This window comes from Heptranchias perlo, chromosome 2 (assembly GCF_035084215.1).
Source record: "Heptranchias perlo isolate sHepPer1 chromosome 2, sHepPer1.hap1, whole genome shotgun sequence".
NCBI lineage: Eukaryota > Metazoa > Chordata > Chondrichthyes > Hexanchiformes > Hexanchidae > Heptranchias > Heptranchias perlo.
The window spans coordinates 139859198-139874656 of record NC_090326.1 but is presented as its reverse complement, the minus strand read 5'-3'; the positions used below and the strand labels follow the sequence as shown (position 1 = coordinate 139874656).

Below are 15459 nucleotides of genomic sequence, written 5' to 3'. Positions count from 1 at the left end.
TCTACCTGTCGCAAATGCATCTGTCCATGACAGTATTGGTAGGAGTTACCACCGCACAGTCCTCGTGGAGATGAAATCCCGTCTTCGCACTGAGGACACCATCCAACGTGTTGTGTGGCACTACCACCGTGCTAAATGGGATAGATTCAGAACAGATCTAGCAGCTCAAAACTGGGCATCCATGAGGCGCTGTGGGCCATCAGCAGCAGCAGAATTGTATTCCAGCACAATCTGTAACCTCATGGCCCGGCATATTCCTCACTCTACCATTACCAACAAGCCAGGGGATCAACCCTGGTTCAACGAGGAGTGTAGAAGAGCATGCCAGGAGCAGCACCAGGCGTACCTAAAAATGAGGTGCCAACCTGGTGAAGCTACAACTCAGGACTACATGCATGCTAAACAGCAGAAGCAACATGCTATAGACAGAGCTAAGCGATTCCACAACCAACGGATCAGATCAAAGCTCTGCAGTCATGCCACATCCAGTCGTCAATGGTGGTGGACAATTAAACAACTAACGGGAGGAGGAGGCTCTGCAAACATCCCCATTCTCAATGATGGCGGAGTCCAGCACGTGAGTGCAAAAGACAAGGCTGAAGCGTTTGCAACCATCTTCAGCCAGAAGTGCCGAGTGGATAATCCATCTCAGCCTCCTCCCGATATCCCCACCATCACGGAAGCCAGTCTTCGGCCAATTCGATTCACTCCACGTGATATCAAGAAACGGCTGAGTGCACTGGATACAGCAAAGGCTATGGGCCCTGACAACATCCCAACTGTAGTGCTGAAGATTTGTGCTCCAGAACTAGCTGCGCCTCTAGCCAAGCTGTTCCAGTACAGCTACAACACTGGCATCCACCCGACAATGTGGAAAATTGCCCAGGTATGTCCTGTCCACAAAAAGCAGGACAAATCCAATCCGGCCAATTACCGCCCCATCAGTCTACTCTCAATCATCAGCAAAGTGATGGAAGGTGTCGTCGACAGTGCTATCAAGCGGCACTTACTCACCAATAACCTGGTCACCGATGCTCAGTTTGGGTTCCGCCAGGACCACTCGGCTCCAGACCTCATTGCAGCCTTGTTCCAAACAGGAACAAAAGAGCTGAATTCCAGAGGTGAGGTGAGAGTGACTGCCCTTGACATCAAGGCAGCATTTGACTGAGTGTGGCACCAAGGAGCCCTAGTAAAATTGAAGTCAATGGGAATCAGGGGGAAAACTCTCCAGTGGCTGGAGTCATATCTAGCACAAAGGAAGATGGTAGTGGTTGTTGGAGGCCAATCATCTCAGCCCCAGGGCATTGCTGCAGGAGTTCCTCAGGGCAGTGTCCTAGGCCCAACCATCTTCAGCTGCTTCATCAATGACCTTCCCTCCATCATAAGGTCAGAAATGGGGATGTTCGCTGATGACTGCACAGTGTTCAGTTCCATTCGCAACCCCTCAGATAATGAAGCAGTCCGAGCCTGCATGCAGCAAGACCTGGACAACATCCAGGCTTGGGCTGATAAGTGGCAAGTAACATTCGCGCCAGATAAGTGCCAGGCAATGACCATCTCCAACAAGAGAGTCTAACCACCTCCCCTTGACATTCAACGGCATTACCATCGCCGAATCCCCCACCATCAACATCCTGGGGGTCACCATTGACCAGAAACTTAACTGGACCAGCCATACTGTGGCTACGAGAGCAGGTCAGAGGCTGGGTATTCTGCGGCGAGTGACTCACCTCCTGACTCCCCAAAGCCTTTCCACCATCTACAAGGCACAAGTCAGGAGTGTGATGGAATACTCTCCACTTGCCTGGATGAGTGCAGCTCCAACAACACTCAAGAAGCTCGACACCATCCAAGATAAAGCAGCCCGCTTGATTGGCACCCCATCCACCACCCTAAACATTCACTCCCTTCACCACCGGCGCACTGTGGCTGCAGTCTGCACCATCCACAGGATGCACTGCAGCAACTCGCCAAGGCTTCTTCGACAGCACCTCCCAAACCCGCGACCTCTACCACCTAGAAGGACAAGGGCAGCAGGCGCATGGGAACACCACCTGCACGTTCCCCTCCAAGTCACACACCATCCCGACTTGGAAATATATCGCCGTTCCTTCATTGTCGCTGGGTCAAAATCCTGGAACTCCCTTCCTAACAGCACTGTGGGAGAACCGTCACCACACGGACTGCAGCGGTTCAAGAAGGCGGCTCACCACCACCTTCTCGAGGGCAATTAGGGATGGGCAATAAATGCCGGCCTTGCCAGCGACGCCCACATCCCGTGAACAAATTTTTAAAAAAAATCTGGGCAATTTTCAGTGGAGCAGAACTGCATCAGGACTTAAAGTGTTGTGCTTTACCAAAGCACTACTCATAGTATCAGAGAGTGCTGAATGGCAGGTTCAATCCTCCAACGGCATCGTGCTCCCAGCTTAAGCCAATTTAACTGTGGGGGTTTTCAATCAAAAGCCAACAATCTTCAAATTCGGGAAGAGAAGGGAAAAATTGGATCACCATTTTCATGTCCCTCATGGCACGGCGTAGTAACGCATGTGCACTGTATGTAATTTGGTACAAATATAATTCAGTGTTTCTTGGCATTAGCAGGGAAACTAATCAGAGGAATTCAGAGTGTTGCCCATTCTCTTTTTATGTTGATTTAGGGGGTATTAGGCAGAGTGATCTAGAGGGATGCTTCAAGGTTTCATCTCTCTTCGGGTCTCAGGAATGTTAGATCCAGGGGCAACAGATTGGCCGTACAAATTATTAGCTACAGTCCTACATCCAGACTGTTGGCCAAGAGCAGTACTGGCGTTGGCCAGGCAGTTCACCTCTCTTGTCCTCTTGGAAACAGGGTAGCATCTGCATGTGACTAATAACAGGAGAATAACTGGGGCGGGGGGGGGGGGGGGGGGGGTGTGGAGAAGGGGTTGCCTGCTCTCGTCAGAGATTTCCTACCCCAAAATGAAAAGAAAAGCTGTGTTTAAAGCCGTTCATTATTTGGGTTACTATTTTAAAGGCATTTGGTAGACAGTATATAAGACAGCAGCTGCTTTTCATTAAGTGTTTTCACTGATGGGTGTGAGTTATGGCAGGGATTAAAAGAATGAGGTGTCATTAACGCAAGGATTTCACATATAGATATCTTGCATAAAGACCATGAAGATCATTGATTTTATACAGAATATGCATCTCTGCAAATGCCAAACCATCTACCCCAACTTTCTCTCAGCAGCAAGGATCTAATACTCACTGTACTAAATAAACAGAACTCCATAGGATCACTAAGGTGAGTGCAGTGATAAACAACTTAAAGGTTAAAGATTTTGGGGTAGAATTTCCACTTGGGGTGCAATTGGGAAATTGCGCCCAAAATGCACTTGAAATTGCGCTGGTTAGGTTACAGTTCAAAGTTTCAGCTAAAATTTATTTGCATAATCACAAACGTAAAATCTTCCATGAACCAGCGCATTCGGGCAGTGTAATAAAACCTAAGTGACTTTTTTTTTCTTTCCATTAAAAAGTATTCCTTGATGTATTTAAGAGTGGTAACTCGATGCAGTTTTATTAATACAGCTGAAAATGGGTTTATCACCAAAAATAAGCATTTTTAATAAGTGTCCGGTCCTCCACCTGTGAGTAACGTCATTTAAAATCATTGAAAATGACTTTAGAAAACCATACTGAACCATTTAATAGTTTCACTGGTGCACACTAGTCAGCTTCTTAGTAAATTAAATATTTTTTGATATGGAAAACTTCAAAAACGTGCCAACTGGTGCCTGTGTGCCTAAGAAAATGAGCGCAATTTGAAGGACCTTCCCTAACCTGGCAATCTCGACCAGGGGGCGTGGCCAGTTTTGTGGGTGTGGCCCGATCAAAGTGAATTGAATCTTAAACCAGTATAAAAGATTGCGGAAAACACCAACGTAAGTGGTTTGGGGCATAACTCATGTTTAAAATTCCCCAATCTTTTGCACTGGCTTGGCCAATTCCGCCCAGATTGCGCTGATATTACAGGCGTAAACTCTACCCCGATGCGATTTTCACTTTTTTTCTCTGGTAGGTTCCTTGTGCCAGGTTTTTTGTTGAGCCCATTGTTGTTAGTTGTTAGTTTTATCCCATTGTCTCACTCCACCCTCCACATGCTCAGCTCCTCAGCCAAGTGAAAATTAAATAAATAAAACCTCTCAGTGGTTCTCACAGAGCAATAATGGCCACGAAATGGTGGCTTGCCTATCCTCTCAGCTGAGGAATAGTGTGAAGCACAGAGTGAAAAACATCATTTAAATGTGTCAAGTTTATTTTTAAAAAATTAATCTAAAAGTTTCTTACATCATCATCAGAGCCACAAACCTGCAGCTGTAAAACAGGCACAATGCTAATGGGGATAAAGACAGCATTTGAACTCCTTACGAGGCAACCAGTGAATTTGGTTTGATTGGGTCACACAGCATTCCAGACCTTGTACAGCAGATGGCACCCTTTACTGTTAGAATTAGCCTGTGCATCCAAGCAACAAAAGCAGCTGTGGCTGAGGTAACATTTGCTGCCATGCATCTCAAAGCAGATGTGTTTGAGCGGGGAGCTATTTCGAACAGTGACTATCCTTTTACAATTGTAAACAATTTTACAACACCAAGTTATAGTCCAGCAATTTTATTTTAAATTCACAAGCTTTCGGAGGCTACCTCCTTCCTCAGGTGAACGATGTGGAAATCAGCCTCCGAAAGCTTGTGAATTTAAAATAAAATTGCTGGACTATAACTTGGTGTTGTAAAATTGTTTACAATTGTCAACCCCAGTCCATCACCGGCATCTCCACATCATATCCTTTTACAGACATTCAAAATACCCTACACCCATACAGTACTGTACATCGTGGACCACTAGCTCAGAGTAGTCGCGCCATGTCTTGAATGCTGAACTGCACAGAAACTTGCATTTATATAGCACCTTTAACATAAAGAAACATCCAAGACCCTACTGAGTGCCTTGCATTTGGTGTTTGATTGAGGGTGGAGGAGGTGGCGAGAATGGTTTAAAGAGGTGGTTATCATGGAAACAAAGGTGACTGGAGTTATCCCTTCCCTCCAAGATGATCTTTGAATAGTGGACATTTCTTCCTGAGGAGAGTGAAGCATGGTTATTCCTGACATAGTCAAGCTAAATCTGGCGATCAATGGCTAGGCCGATTGTGCACCAGTATACTCAAATTTACACCCCTCAGAGCTGAGGTACATTAAATTTTGCAATCCCAGAGGTGCTCAAGCAGTACAGCACCAGATTCCTGCCTAGTGGACTTGTGGAGTTAATATTCCACTGGTGCCTCTCCGCTTTTGACCATTTTTCATATGATATTTTAAAAACATTTTTTAAAAAGTGAGAGACTAAAAAATGTTTGTGTTCAGAGGGATTTGGGTGTCCTTCTACATAAATCACAGGAAGTTAACATGCAGGTATAGCAAGCAATTAGGAAGGCAAATGGTATGTTAGCCTTTATTGCAAAGGGGTCGGAACACAAGAGTAAGGAGATCTTGCTGTAATTATATACGGCTCTGGTGAGACCACACCTGGAGTACTGTGTACAGTTTTGGTCTCCTTACCTGAGGAAGGATATACTTGCCTTAGAGACATTGCAACGAAGGTTCACTATATTGATTCCTGGGATGAGAGGGCTGTCCTATGAGGAGAGATTGAGGCCCACGAGGCCTTCATTCTCTGGAGTTTAGATGAATGAGAGGTGATCTCATTGAAAAGTATAAAATTCTTAGAGGGCTTGACAGCGTAGATGCTGAGAGGCTGTTTCCCCTGGCTGGAGAGTCCAGAACTAGAGGTCATAGTCTTAAGATAAGGGGTCGACCAAGAGGAGGAGAAATTTCTTCACGCAGGGTTGTGAATCTTTGGAATTCTCTACCCCAGAGGGCTGTGGATGCTCAGTCATTGAATATATTCAAGACTGAGATTGATGGATATTTGAACACTAAGGGAATCAAGGAATATGTGGATAGGGCGGGAAAGTGGAGTTGAGGTCGAAGGTCAACCACTATCTTATTGAATGGCGGAGCAGGCTCGAGGGGCTGTGTGGCCTACTCCTGCTCCTATTTCTTATGTCCTTATCAGCCGTGTTGCTCAATAGCTGGACAATCAGGTGTCCACATCAGACAAATGCTTGCCAGGAGATTTTCAATCACAGACTGATCACCAAACTCATACCCAAAACATACATAGTTAAAAGCAACATAGTTCTAGTCCTGCCAAATTCAAACCAGCAACATAAAATGGAAATGGAGTCATTGGTGGATCACCAATGTACTTTGTTGGACCTAGTCCACCTCCGGTCTGTCCTCACCCATGTCTTACCTCTCACTCAACTGCAAGACGATGTTCCCAGCTGGCATTAGACAATATGCAGTTGTCTCGTCAGAAACCTGGATGTGCTACTATTTAAAACTAATATCCTCAGGTCGGGCAAGGGCAGTGGGGGTGCAGGTAAGGCAAAGCATTGAGACACAGGCACACTGGGGGGGTGGGGGTGGAGGGTGCTGGACTAGGTGGGTGTGGATGAAAGGCTTTGGTGCGACATTGAGACTCAGTCCAGCTCCTCCAGTGTTTTGCACAAGTCAATCCCTATGAATACTGGGGTAGCCCCAGCTCCACAGTATTACCGTTACTGGCACAGTGGCTACAGGCCAGAGATTACAACCTAATGTGAGAGAATTAGTGTACCCACATGCAGTAATAAATCGCTTCCGTGGCATGGGTTCATCAATCCTCCTACACAAAAGCACGCCTTCCTCCCTCTCAGTTTCTCACTCAGAGCTATATTGACAGCAACCACAGAGAAAACCATGGGTCTATAGGTCACCTCTCAATCACCTCCAATTGAGGCTGAAAAGCCCAAGTTTCTTCAGTCTTTTCTCATACCTCAGATCTCTGACTCCGTGGATTGGCTTCATGACTCTCCTGTCAACTGCCTTGAATGTATGTAGTACTGGACACAGTACTCAAGGTGCGGTTGGACCAGAGTATACAATTTCAGCATGACCTCTTCTGACTTGTAGTCTAGTGGCTGTATAATTCAGCATTCTCTTTGCTTTGTTGATTGCTGCTCTGCAACGGTTGGACATATTGAGCATTGATTCTACGAAGACCACCAGATCTTTTTCAACTTCATCCTTCACTATTTTGACACCACTGACAAATTATGTGGGTAGCCCATTTTCCTTCCTGTGTGCAGTATTTTACACTTATATCCACATTAAATTTCATTTGCCATTGTTTCATCCACTTACATATTTTGTGCAACTCATTTCGTATTTATCGAGCTGCCCCTTCAGAATTAACTGTCCCCCCTAGTTTGGTATCACGTGCAAATTTGACCAATTTGCGTTGAGTTTCTGAATCCAAACCACTGATGTAAATTAGAAACGGTAATGGTCCGAACACTGATCGCTTGGACACTCCACTCAGCACCCGCGCGCCCTCCCCCCACCCCGCCCCTGATATAATGGGCCGGATTTTGCTGGGAGCAGCGAACAGCACCAGCACCTGCCCATAGACTTTCTATGAGCTTTTGCACAGCAAGTTCCTGTAAATTAGAGATCCAAAAAGCACGGCGCCCTCTACAGGGCATCAGGGACATCTGTGAACAGGGCAAGCAGCTGTGTATCTCCTTAAGCAATCAGACTGAAACATGTTAATAAGCCACGCAGAGACTGAACCGGGAAATGTAAATTAGAATAGTGAATTCAATGTCAAATCTGATACAGTAAGCGAAACAAAGAGAGGGTAGAAGAATTGAATCATGAGGCAGAGATAAAAGAGACAGAAAGAAAAAGTAAAAGTATAAAAACGTTTTTTTTTTAAATGTCCAACAATTAAAATCTGAAGGAATGAGACTCCACACTTGTTAAAGTTAATTTTCAGCGCCAGAGAGGTTGTTTGGCAGTCATTAAGACTTACCATGCCATTAAAAGGATACTCATATCAGAATGGACAAGCCCTAACTTTTTCTGGCTAGATTAGTCCATATCTATGACGTCCGTGCAGGAACTTCACACCGTTCAATACATTTGAACAGCCTGACAGCGAGATGCCGTTTTCACGGAGCTTACGGAGGAGGATCGCATCTCGCACAGCAACTTCCTGATTGCCACGGTTAACTGCGCATGTGCGCTCGCTGGAAGTTGCTGTACAATTTGCACAGAAATAAAGGTGAGTGCTGTTATCTCCACCGTTACTTTTACAGCAAAATCCGGTCCAAATTCTTTAACAAGTACCCATTATTTTCTACCCTTCAACCAATTTCTTATCCACTCCAAAGTTTTACTCTGAATCCCCACTGACTAAGCTTATGTAGTAGCCTTCTGCGTGGAACTTTGTCAAATGCTTTTTAGAAGTCTAGGCATACCACCATAGGGCTTTCCACAGTCCACTTGGGATGCCACTTTGTCAAAACACCAAGAAGGTTGGTCAGGTCCACGTTGAATGTTTACTAAGTTATTTTTGCACAGATAAACCTCAAGTTTACTTTGAGTAATAAATTCCATTATTTTACACGGTACTGAATTAATTGCCTTTTTTGAAAATGGGCATAGTTTGCTTCATCTATACTGGTACCTCTCCAGTGTTCATCAACTTTCTCATAATGGAACATTTTAAAAAAAAACTTCAATAAACATTTTTGCTATCATGGTTCAGAGGTCTGAATTACAGTTCGGGCTTTCTCCCAACACTTTCGTGTTTACAGCAAAAGGCAGACAAGGTCTCCTACAAACCAAAAACTGTGCCCTTACACATGCTTCTGAGATACTGCATGCAGGATTAATAATTACCCTTTTGCTATGATATCGTTCACAGGAAATCATGGACGATGCCAATCTCATTCTTTTTACTTCTTTTGGTAAACACTAGGCCAAAGCATTTAGACTAAAGCTAACAGTCATATTTATTTATAAGTAGAATGCACAGAAGCAGTAAGACAGAGCAGGACACTAAAAATACAATAACCAGACTTACACAATATACAAGTTGATTCAAACCAAGAAAATAGACTGTCCAAGGCCTCTTCTCAGTCACTTCAGGCTGAGTCCCTGATGGAAGTGGCAGATGACCCTCCTAGCTCCCTCATGTGGTAGGAGCAGTGCAAAGCAGGGAACTGGACACTACAACTATATGGATACTTTCCTTTGATATCAAACCATGTTCGATTGATGATCAAACAATTTCTTCTGAACAGGCAGTTAAGACATTAACCATTTTAAGCAGATAATGTGTTTGATTGGCTTGAGTTAGAGTTAGTGTATCAAATACCAAATGTGTTTCAAAAGATCAATATGTTGATTAGCTTGAGTTTTAGTCCATAAACCCCATCTGCAGTCCTCCATGTTGAATTTTGGTAAGAAAAGACAATCTAACTCTAGCTAATTTTAAAACACCATAAAAGAAAAGAGAAATCTCCCTACTTGTCACATTCTGTACCCACCATTTGATAGTATACTTCAGGTTTGGTTGGCTGACGGTGCTGTCATCCAGGAATATAGTGGAGCAAGAGCTGTATTTCCTTCTCATTTGTCCTGGAGGATGCTGGGAAACAAGATAAAAATTAGACTGGGCTGACCACGCAGCTCAAACCGCACTCATTTCACACTAACAGCAGTCCCTTCCTCAAAATAAAACACTGCTTTCACATTCTGGTTCTGGTACTACTCTCATAGGTTTCAAGTGGCTTCAGCAACCAGTACGCTCAAGAAAGTGGAACTCCACTATCACCGGAACAAGTCAGACAGTTTATATTTCTAACTGTAGCCGACAGTGAGAGACACCTGCACATTTGCCATTGCTTGCAGTTTTTTTTCAAATGTAAAAGAGTCTTAATACAAGAAAATTCCATTAGAGTTCTACCTTATTCATTATGTTAATAAGTAATCATCAGTGCACTGCCAAATCAAACCACTTTGATCATTTGTTTACAAACAAACAATGTTATGGCATCAATCAAGTTGTCATTGTTACATCATCTCACTGGAATGTGATATCATGGAGACAAAATGGCACACTGCTCTTCTCCCCATCCAAACAGAAAAGGATTTTTTTTAAAACAAGAATGCTTTCATTGAGTTCAGTTAACCATTTACTTGGCTCACTCTTAAGTTCTCAGAGTGTGACTTTTTTTAAACCACACTGTATGTGGCCATCGTTTAATCTGCCAATTTTTCTTAGCAGCAACAAAGCATCTATTTAATAGGTGAACGGCTGATTGATTCCAAATTCCCATCATCCCACTTCATGCATGTTCTCCTCATCCTGTTCTGCTCAATAATCTGACCACCAGCTCCCCGTTCCAAAGTCTTATGACTTCAACTCACTCCATTTCACACTTTCATTGCCCCATGTTGCCCACTGCAAGCTCTCTTTGCCAAGTCCTGGCCACTCAAAACTCTAAATGCTGCTTTCCATTCAAAACACCCTTCCTTGCTCCAAGCTATTATTGCCTCATCTTCCTCTGGAACCACCTTCTGCTCATTCATCCTGCTCTCTTCCCATTTACTGTGGTACCAACAGCGGCTTTCGTGAATTCTGAGCTAAGAATGCCCTGCCACTCTGGCTGAAAATGCAAGTGTGACAGGGAAACATAGGTTTAAAAAGTTGCATTAAAGAGAAACAAACTTAGGGTCAGAAAATGGCTGGAAGAAGAGATCAATCATGGTCCGCTCGTCTATGCAATTCACGTACAAATGCAGTAAAAGGAGAGGAAGAGAATATGAAGAGAGGAAAAAAGCATGGAATGTGGAAAGGAGCATGGTGATGACAGGTCCTTAGTAGAAGATGGAAATATGCAGCCAGTGAGACTGACTGACACTAAATGACCGTGGTGTCAAAAGGGTGGGGGGATTTCAGAGGGAGTGGGAAAGAGATGTTAATAAAACAGAAATTGTCCAGAGTGAAAAAAACAAGCACTGAGATGAGATGTGGGAAGGTCAGTGTGGGGAAACTACAAAGGCATGCTCTCACTGTATACTCATGCTGAGGAAATGAGAATACTCTTCCTGAACAAACAATCCATCATTCTTAAATCACAAATGCCTATAAATTTGATTTCTCATAGGATGAGGGCAAGGCGAGTCCATATATCTTCAGGTTTTTGAGGAACACTGTGAAAATTACCAATGACAATGTCACCATACTGCGATATTGACAAAACCCACAGCACATAAAAAATTATATTGAACATAACCACAGCTCCCCAGAGAGAGAGGAGGGGAGGAATTGGGAATGTATCATCATTAACGGGTTACAAGGAGAGGATGAGTACAAGTACTCCAGGCATTGCACACAAGGCATAAATGGCACCAACAGATCAACATGTAATCCAAACAGTTTGAGTGTCCTCTCTGGAGTATTTTAAATTCTTAGCCAGAAACAACACAAACAAAAATAAACCTTTTGTTAAATAGTACAGCTGAAATTACAACCCGTGAAGAGCCGGGCTGCTACTAAAAATGGGAATTTGTTGTCATTACATAAATTCTTATCTTAGTTAAATTGTATTCCTTTTAGGTGTCAACTGATATTGGCAATGGCACTGATGACAATATTATGTTAATAAAATATTGGCAAAACAAAAATCCTGTTTATGCTCAATAAAGCACATTATCTTTATTAATAAAATATGGCTTTTTAAAAGTGTCTGCTGATCCCCTCTCTAGCTTACTACTAAAAGCTTTAGTAACATGGCCTTGCATCAGATTATCTCTCCCTTCCTGGACTGAATGCACCATGCCACTGTATATCATTGCATCCAGTAGCTGCATTGAAAAGCTTGCTCTTAACAACAGACTTGTGGCACGGGGCCCTGGACCATCTCGTTGCAAGGAGGCCTGTATATGCAGGTTTGTCATAGCAACATTTTCTGAAGTGATATTGCTGGGTGAAGTCAGCTCCCAGCCTCTGTTCCGGCCAAGCCTGCACTACAATCCTTCCCTGCCACATGCCTCAGATGTGTTCAGTAGTTACAGAGTAATATCATTGGAGTTCAGTAAGACAGTACAGCACTGATAATTCTACTGTTCCACTGGCAGGAAATTAGGTAACACAAAATTTTAAATAATATGGAAGTGAAAGGAGAAATGATTAAATGAAAGAGAAAGGGAACAGCGGCCTGATTAAAAAGCATTATACAAAGACGACGACAATTCAAAATTAAATACAACCACCATGCCTTCAAAAAAAAAGAAACAGGGCCTTACCGCGCTGAACAAACAGTCCACACGATTAGTGCAACAAATGCTTTAAGGATAAAGGAAAAACTTGAAAAAGAAAAGGAGAGAGAAGAAAATGAAGGTCATATGATGATCAGAATTAAAAATACAGGAAGCTATGAGAGAAGTGGACTGCCCTCACACCCTTCTCCCCCACACACGGAACCAACCCCAATCCATGCAGGAATCAGAAACAAAACTAATGATAATATTGCCACGGACATTTTTGGCACTTATTGACATGCCTTTCTCTCGCAGGACCTCAAAACTACATAAGTGTTCCCTTCCTCCTGTAATCCAAAGGCTTGCAAACCCAACCTTGGTGTTACCTAATCACCTTATTGACTAACCTCATCTGTTCCCTACTCTGCCCCAGGTTTCTCAATTTAAAAAAGCACCACTTGAGATTTTATCCCCACCCACTCAGTTTTAATGCAACCGATCTTTTTTAAGATTGTGGCCATCCTTATTTTAAGTCTTTTTAGTCTAATCTTTTTATCTTAAATAACCGGTTACACATAAATTGCCATTAAAGTGAATTCTACACTCTCAGCCATGAAAGCCTATTTGAATTTCACAAACATTTATTGTTTGAACTGGACCTCACTGCTGCATGAGGAGGTCACTTGTTTAATAACGGTGATGTTTCATGGTTTAATAAGCTTGATCCTCTCATGTACCCACAATGACAGCAGCATTTTCCCTCTCAGGGCTCAGTACTGAAATATGCTGATAATTGTTGTCAGCTATTCATTTGTTAGTAACAGCCACAGACTGGTCATTTATAATACTGCGGTGATAGGCAGGAGGCTCGATTTATCTTTATCCATGTCATTTCCCCATCCCTATTGTCCCTTATGACTCAAGAGAATAGACAATGTTTGACGTATTCCTCAAGCCCTTAGCATTCCGCTTCTACCAGCCCTTAGCTGCCCAACAGCAGTATGAGGTGACTCTTACTCCAATTTTATCCCTCTCCTGAAAGGGATGTGGGAAAAAGAGAAGACCCTGCACTCAGCATTTAGCTTGAGACAGGCATGAATCCATAATATGACTAAGATCAAAAGCTTATTGTATGGGGAAATTCTAATGATTCCCCCCCCAAGTAACACCAACACCGTGCCCAGATCTTCCTTTATTACTTTGTGATTTCATTCCTCATTCACTTTTGTTACCCCTCTATTTTCAGTTAATTTTTCTTCACTAACATTGTTCCTCACATTTAACTTTTGTCTCCCCTCCAACAGTTAATTTTATTACATAGTCAAACAATATGGCACAGGCTTTTCAAACACCAAAACCAGACCAAATTTAAAGCCCATCATAAAACAACCTGTCAGCTGGATTCTTTCACTCATTCTTGCCTTTTATGAATATGGAATATGATATTTTGACTCAAGTTAGAGTGACAGACAAAATAAACCGCAACACCGTGACAAAATAATCAGTTAGTTCTAAGGATCGATTTTCTTTGATTTTAAAATCTTCCAGGTTGTCATGTAGTTGCAGTGACTGTAACTTCAGTGTCTCGAACTGCTAGAATGACAACTTTAAACAAGCAACAAACCTATTGAAGGGTTTCAAATATTCTAAACAAAGAAAAGGACAAAAACTCAGCCAAAACCATAAGCTATGCCCTGGACTATAGGCAGAGCAGGAATACAGTAATAAAGTGCCACTTACATGATTTACATAGAGGCTTTTCCGTTTCTCTCTCACTGTAAAACACACAATAAATAAATATATATTAAAAGTAATTCAATGAACAGCAACAACAACTTGCATTTAATGTAGAAAAAATCCCAAGAAACTTCACAGAGGAAAATCAACACCAAGCCAAGGAACAGGAGATTAGGTGGGATGACCAAAGGCTTGATCAAATAGATGGGTTTTAAGGAGGGTTAGACCGGAGTCAGTGGATTGAAAAGTATAAGGGTGTGGAGGTATTGTAGGGCTAGAGGAGATTATAGAGATAGAGAAAGGGGCAGAGATGGACCTGAACGGATGCTCTCTATCATGGAAACAAAAAAACCATAAGCTCCTCATACTTCTTGTTAGAGGTGAACATAAGAACGTAAGAAATAGGAGCAGGAGTAGGCCAAACGGCTCCCCGAGCCTGCTCCGCCATTCAATCAGATCATGGCTGATTTTCAACCTCAACTCCACTTTCCTGCCCAATCCCCATATCCCTAGATTCCCCTAGAGTCCAAAAATCTATCTATCTCAGCCTTGAATATAGGAGGATAGAGGGGGCAGGGAAGAGAGGTTTAAGGAGAAAATTGGTAGTAGGTTAAACTAAGTCAATGTTGTCTCTGGTCATATTAGCATGTTGGTACCAATACATTATAAGGACAAAAAAAAACATATTAAAGTCACTTTACTTTGTTGTGCTATATATTCTTTGAGTGATAGTTAGTTTCCTTCCTCAAAAAGCTCCAACCACTATCACCACCAGTAACTACTGGTATAAAGCACAAAATTCTCTCCTGACACAGCCTTGGTTACTCTTTGTATGAAAACATCACATACCCATCATTTAGCTTTATTTAAAACCTATTACAACAACACAGGTATAATGGTTTTAGAGCAGGCTTTGTCATTGCTGTCCCCGGTGTATGGGAGCTACTGTTCAGCTTCACTTTCCAATCACTCTGCTTGTAACTGGAGGATGTGGTAGCCTTACCATGGCGCCTTCCTCAGCCAGTGATGATGATACAAAAAGTTTTCAGTGCAGCAGACATTTCTCTTTGAAATTATCTTTGAATGTTACATATCATTTTGTTAATTATGAATAATCAACATTCTTATTGCATGGCATTGATTCAACTCTCTTTAATTTACAGATTACTACACAAGTAGGGTATTTCAATGTTTTAATTTTTTTTAAAAACAGCTAGCAATCAGTTTACACAGGTGAATGCAATTCAACAAACCCAGATACAGGTTTTTTGAATGGGTTAAGTTCAACATATTTTCACCACATAATGAAAGGAGCACCCAAGGGCTTGCCTAAAGCTGCTGAGAGACTAGCAGATGGCCTTCAGAGCTTCAAGCTCGTCCTCACAAATTGAAGACGCTGATTCTCTACCACTTCAGTGTTCACATACGCTACAGAAATTTTATGCTGAGCCAACTAGACACAGTCAACCCTCACCAGGAAGTGTCATCACGTTTTAAATGGGCTATCAAAGCAGCATTT

General features: G+C 42.7%; 1 protein-coding gene across 1 annotated transcript in view; it reads right to left on the bottom strand.

Moving 5' to 3' along the window:
* Positions 1-15459, bottom strand: part of ccny (cyclin Y) — a 251570-nt gene that overhangs the window by 40932 nt on the left and 195179 nt on the right. The window contains exons 3-4 of the mRNA XM_068007745.1: positions 13944-13978; positions 9485-9585 (exon numbers count right to left, since the gene is read on the bottom strand). Coding sequence (XP_067863846.1) covers positions 9485-9585; positions 13944-13978 — 136 coding nt within the window. The remainder of the gene's footprint in view (positions 1-9484; positions 9586-13943; positions 13979-15459) is intronic.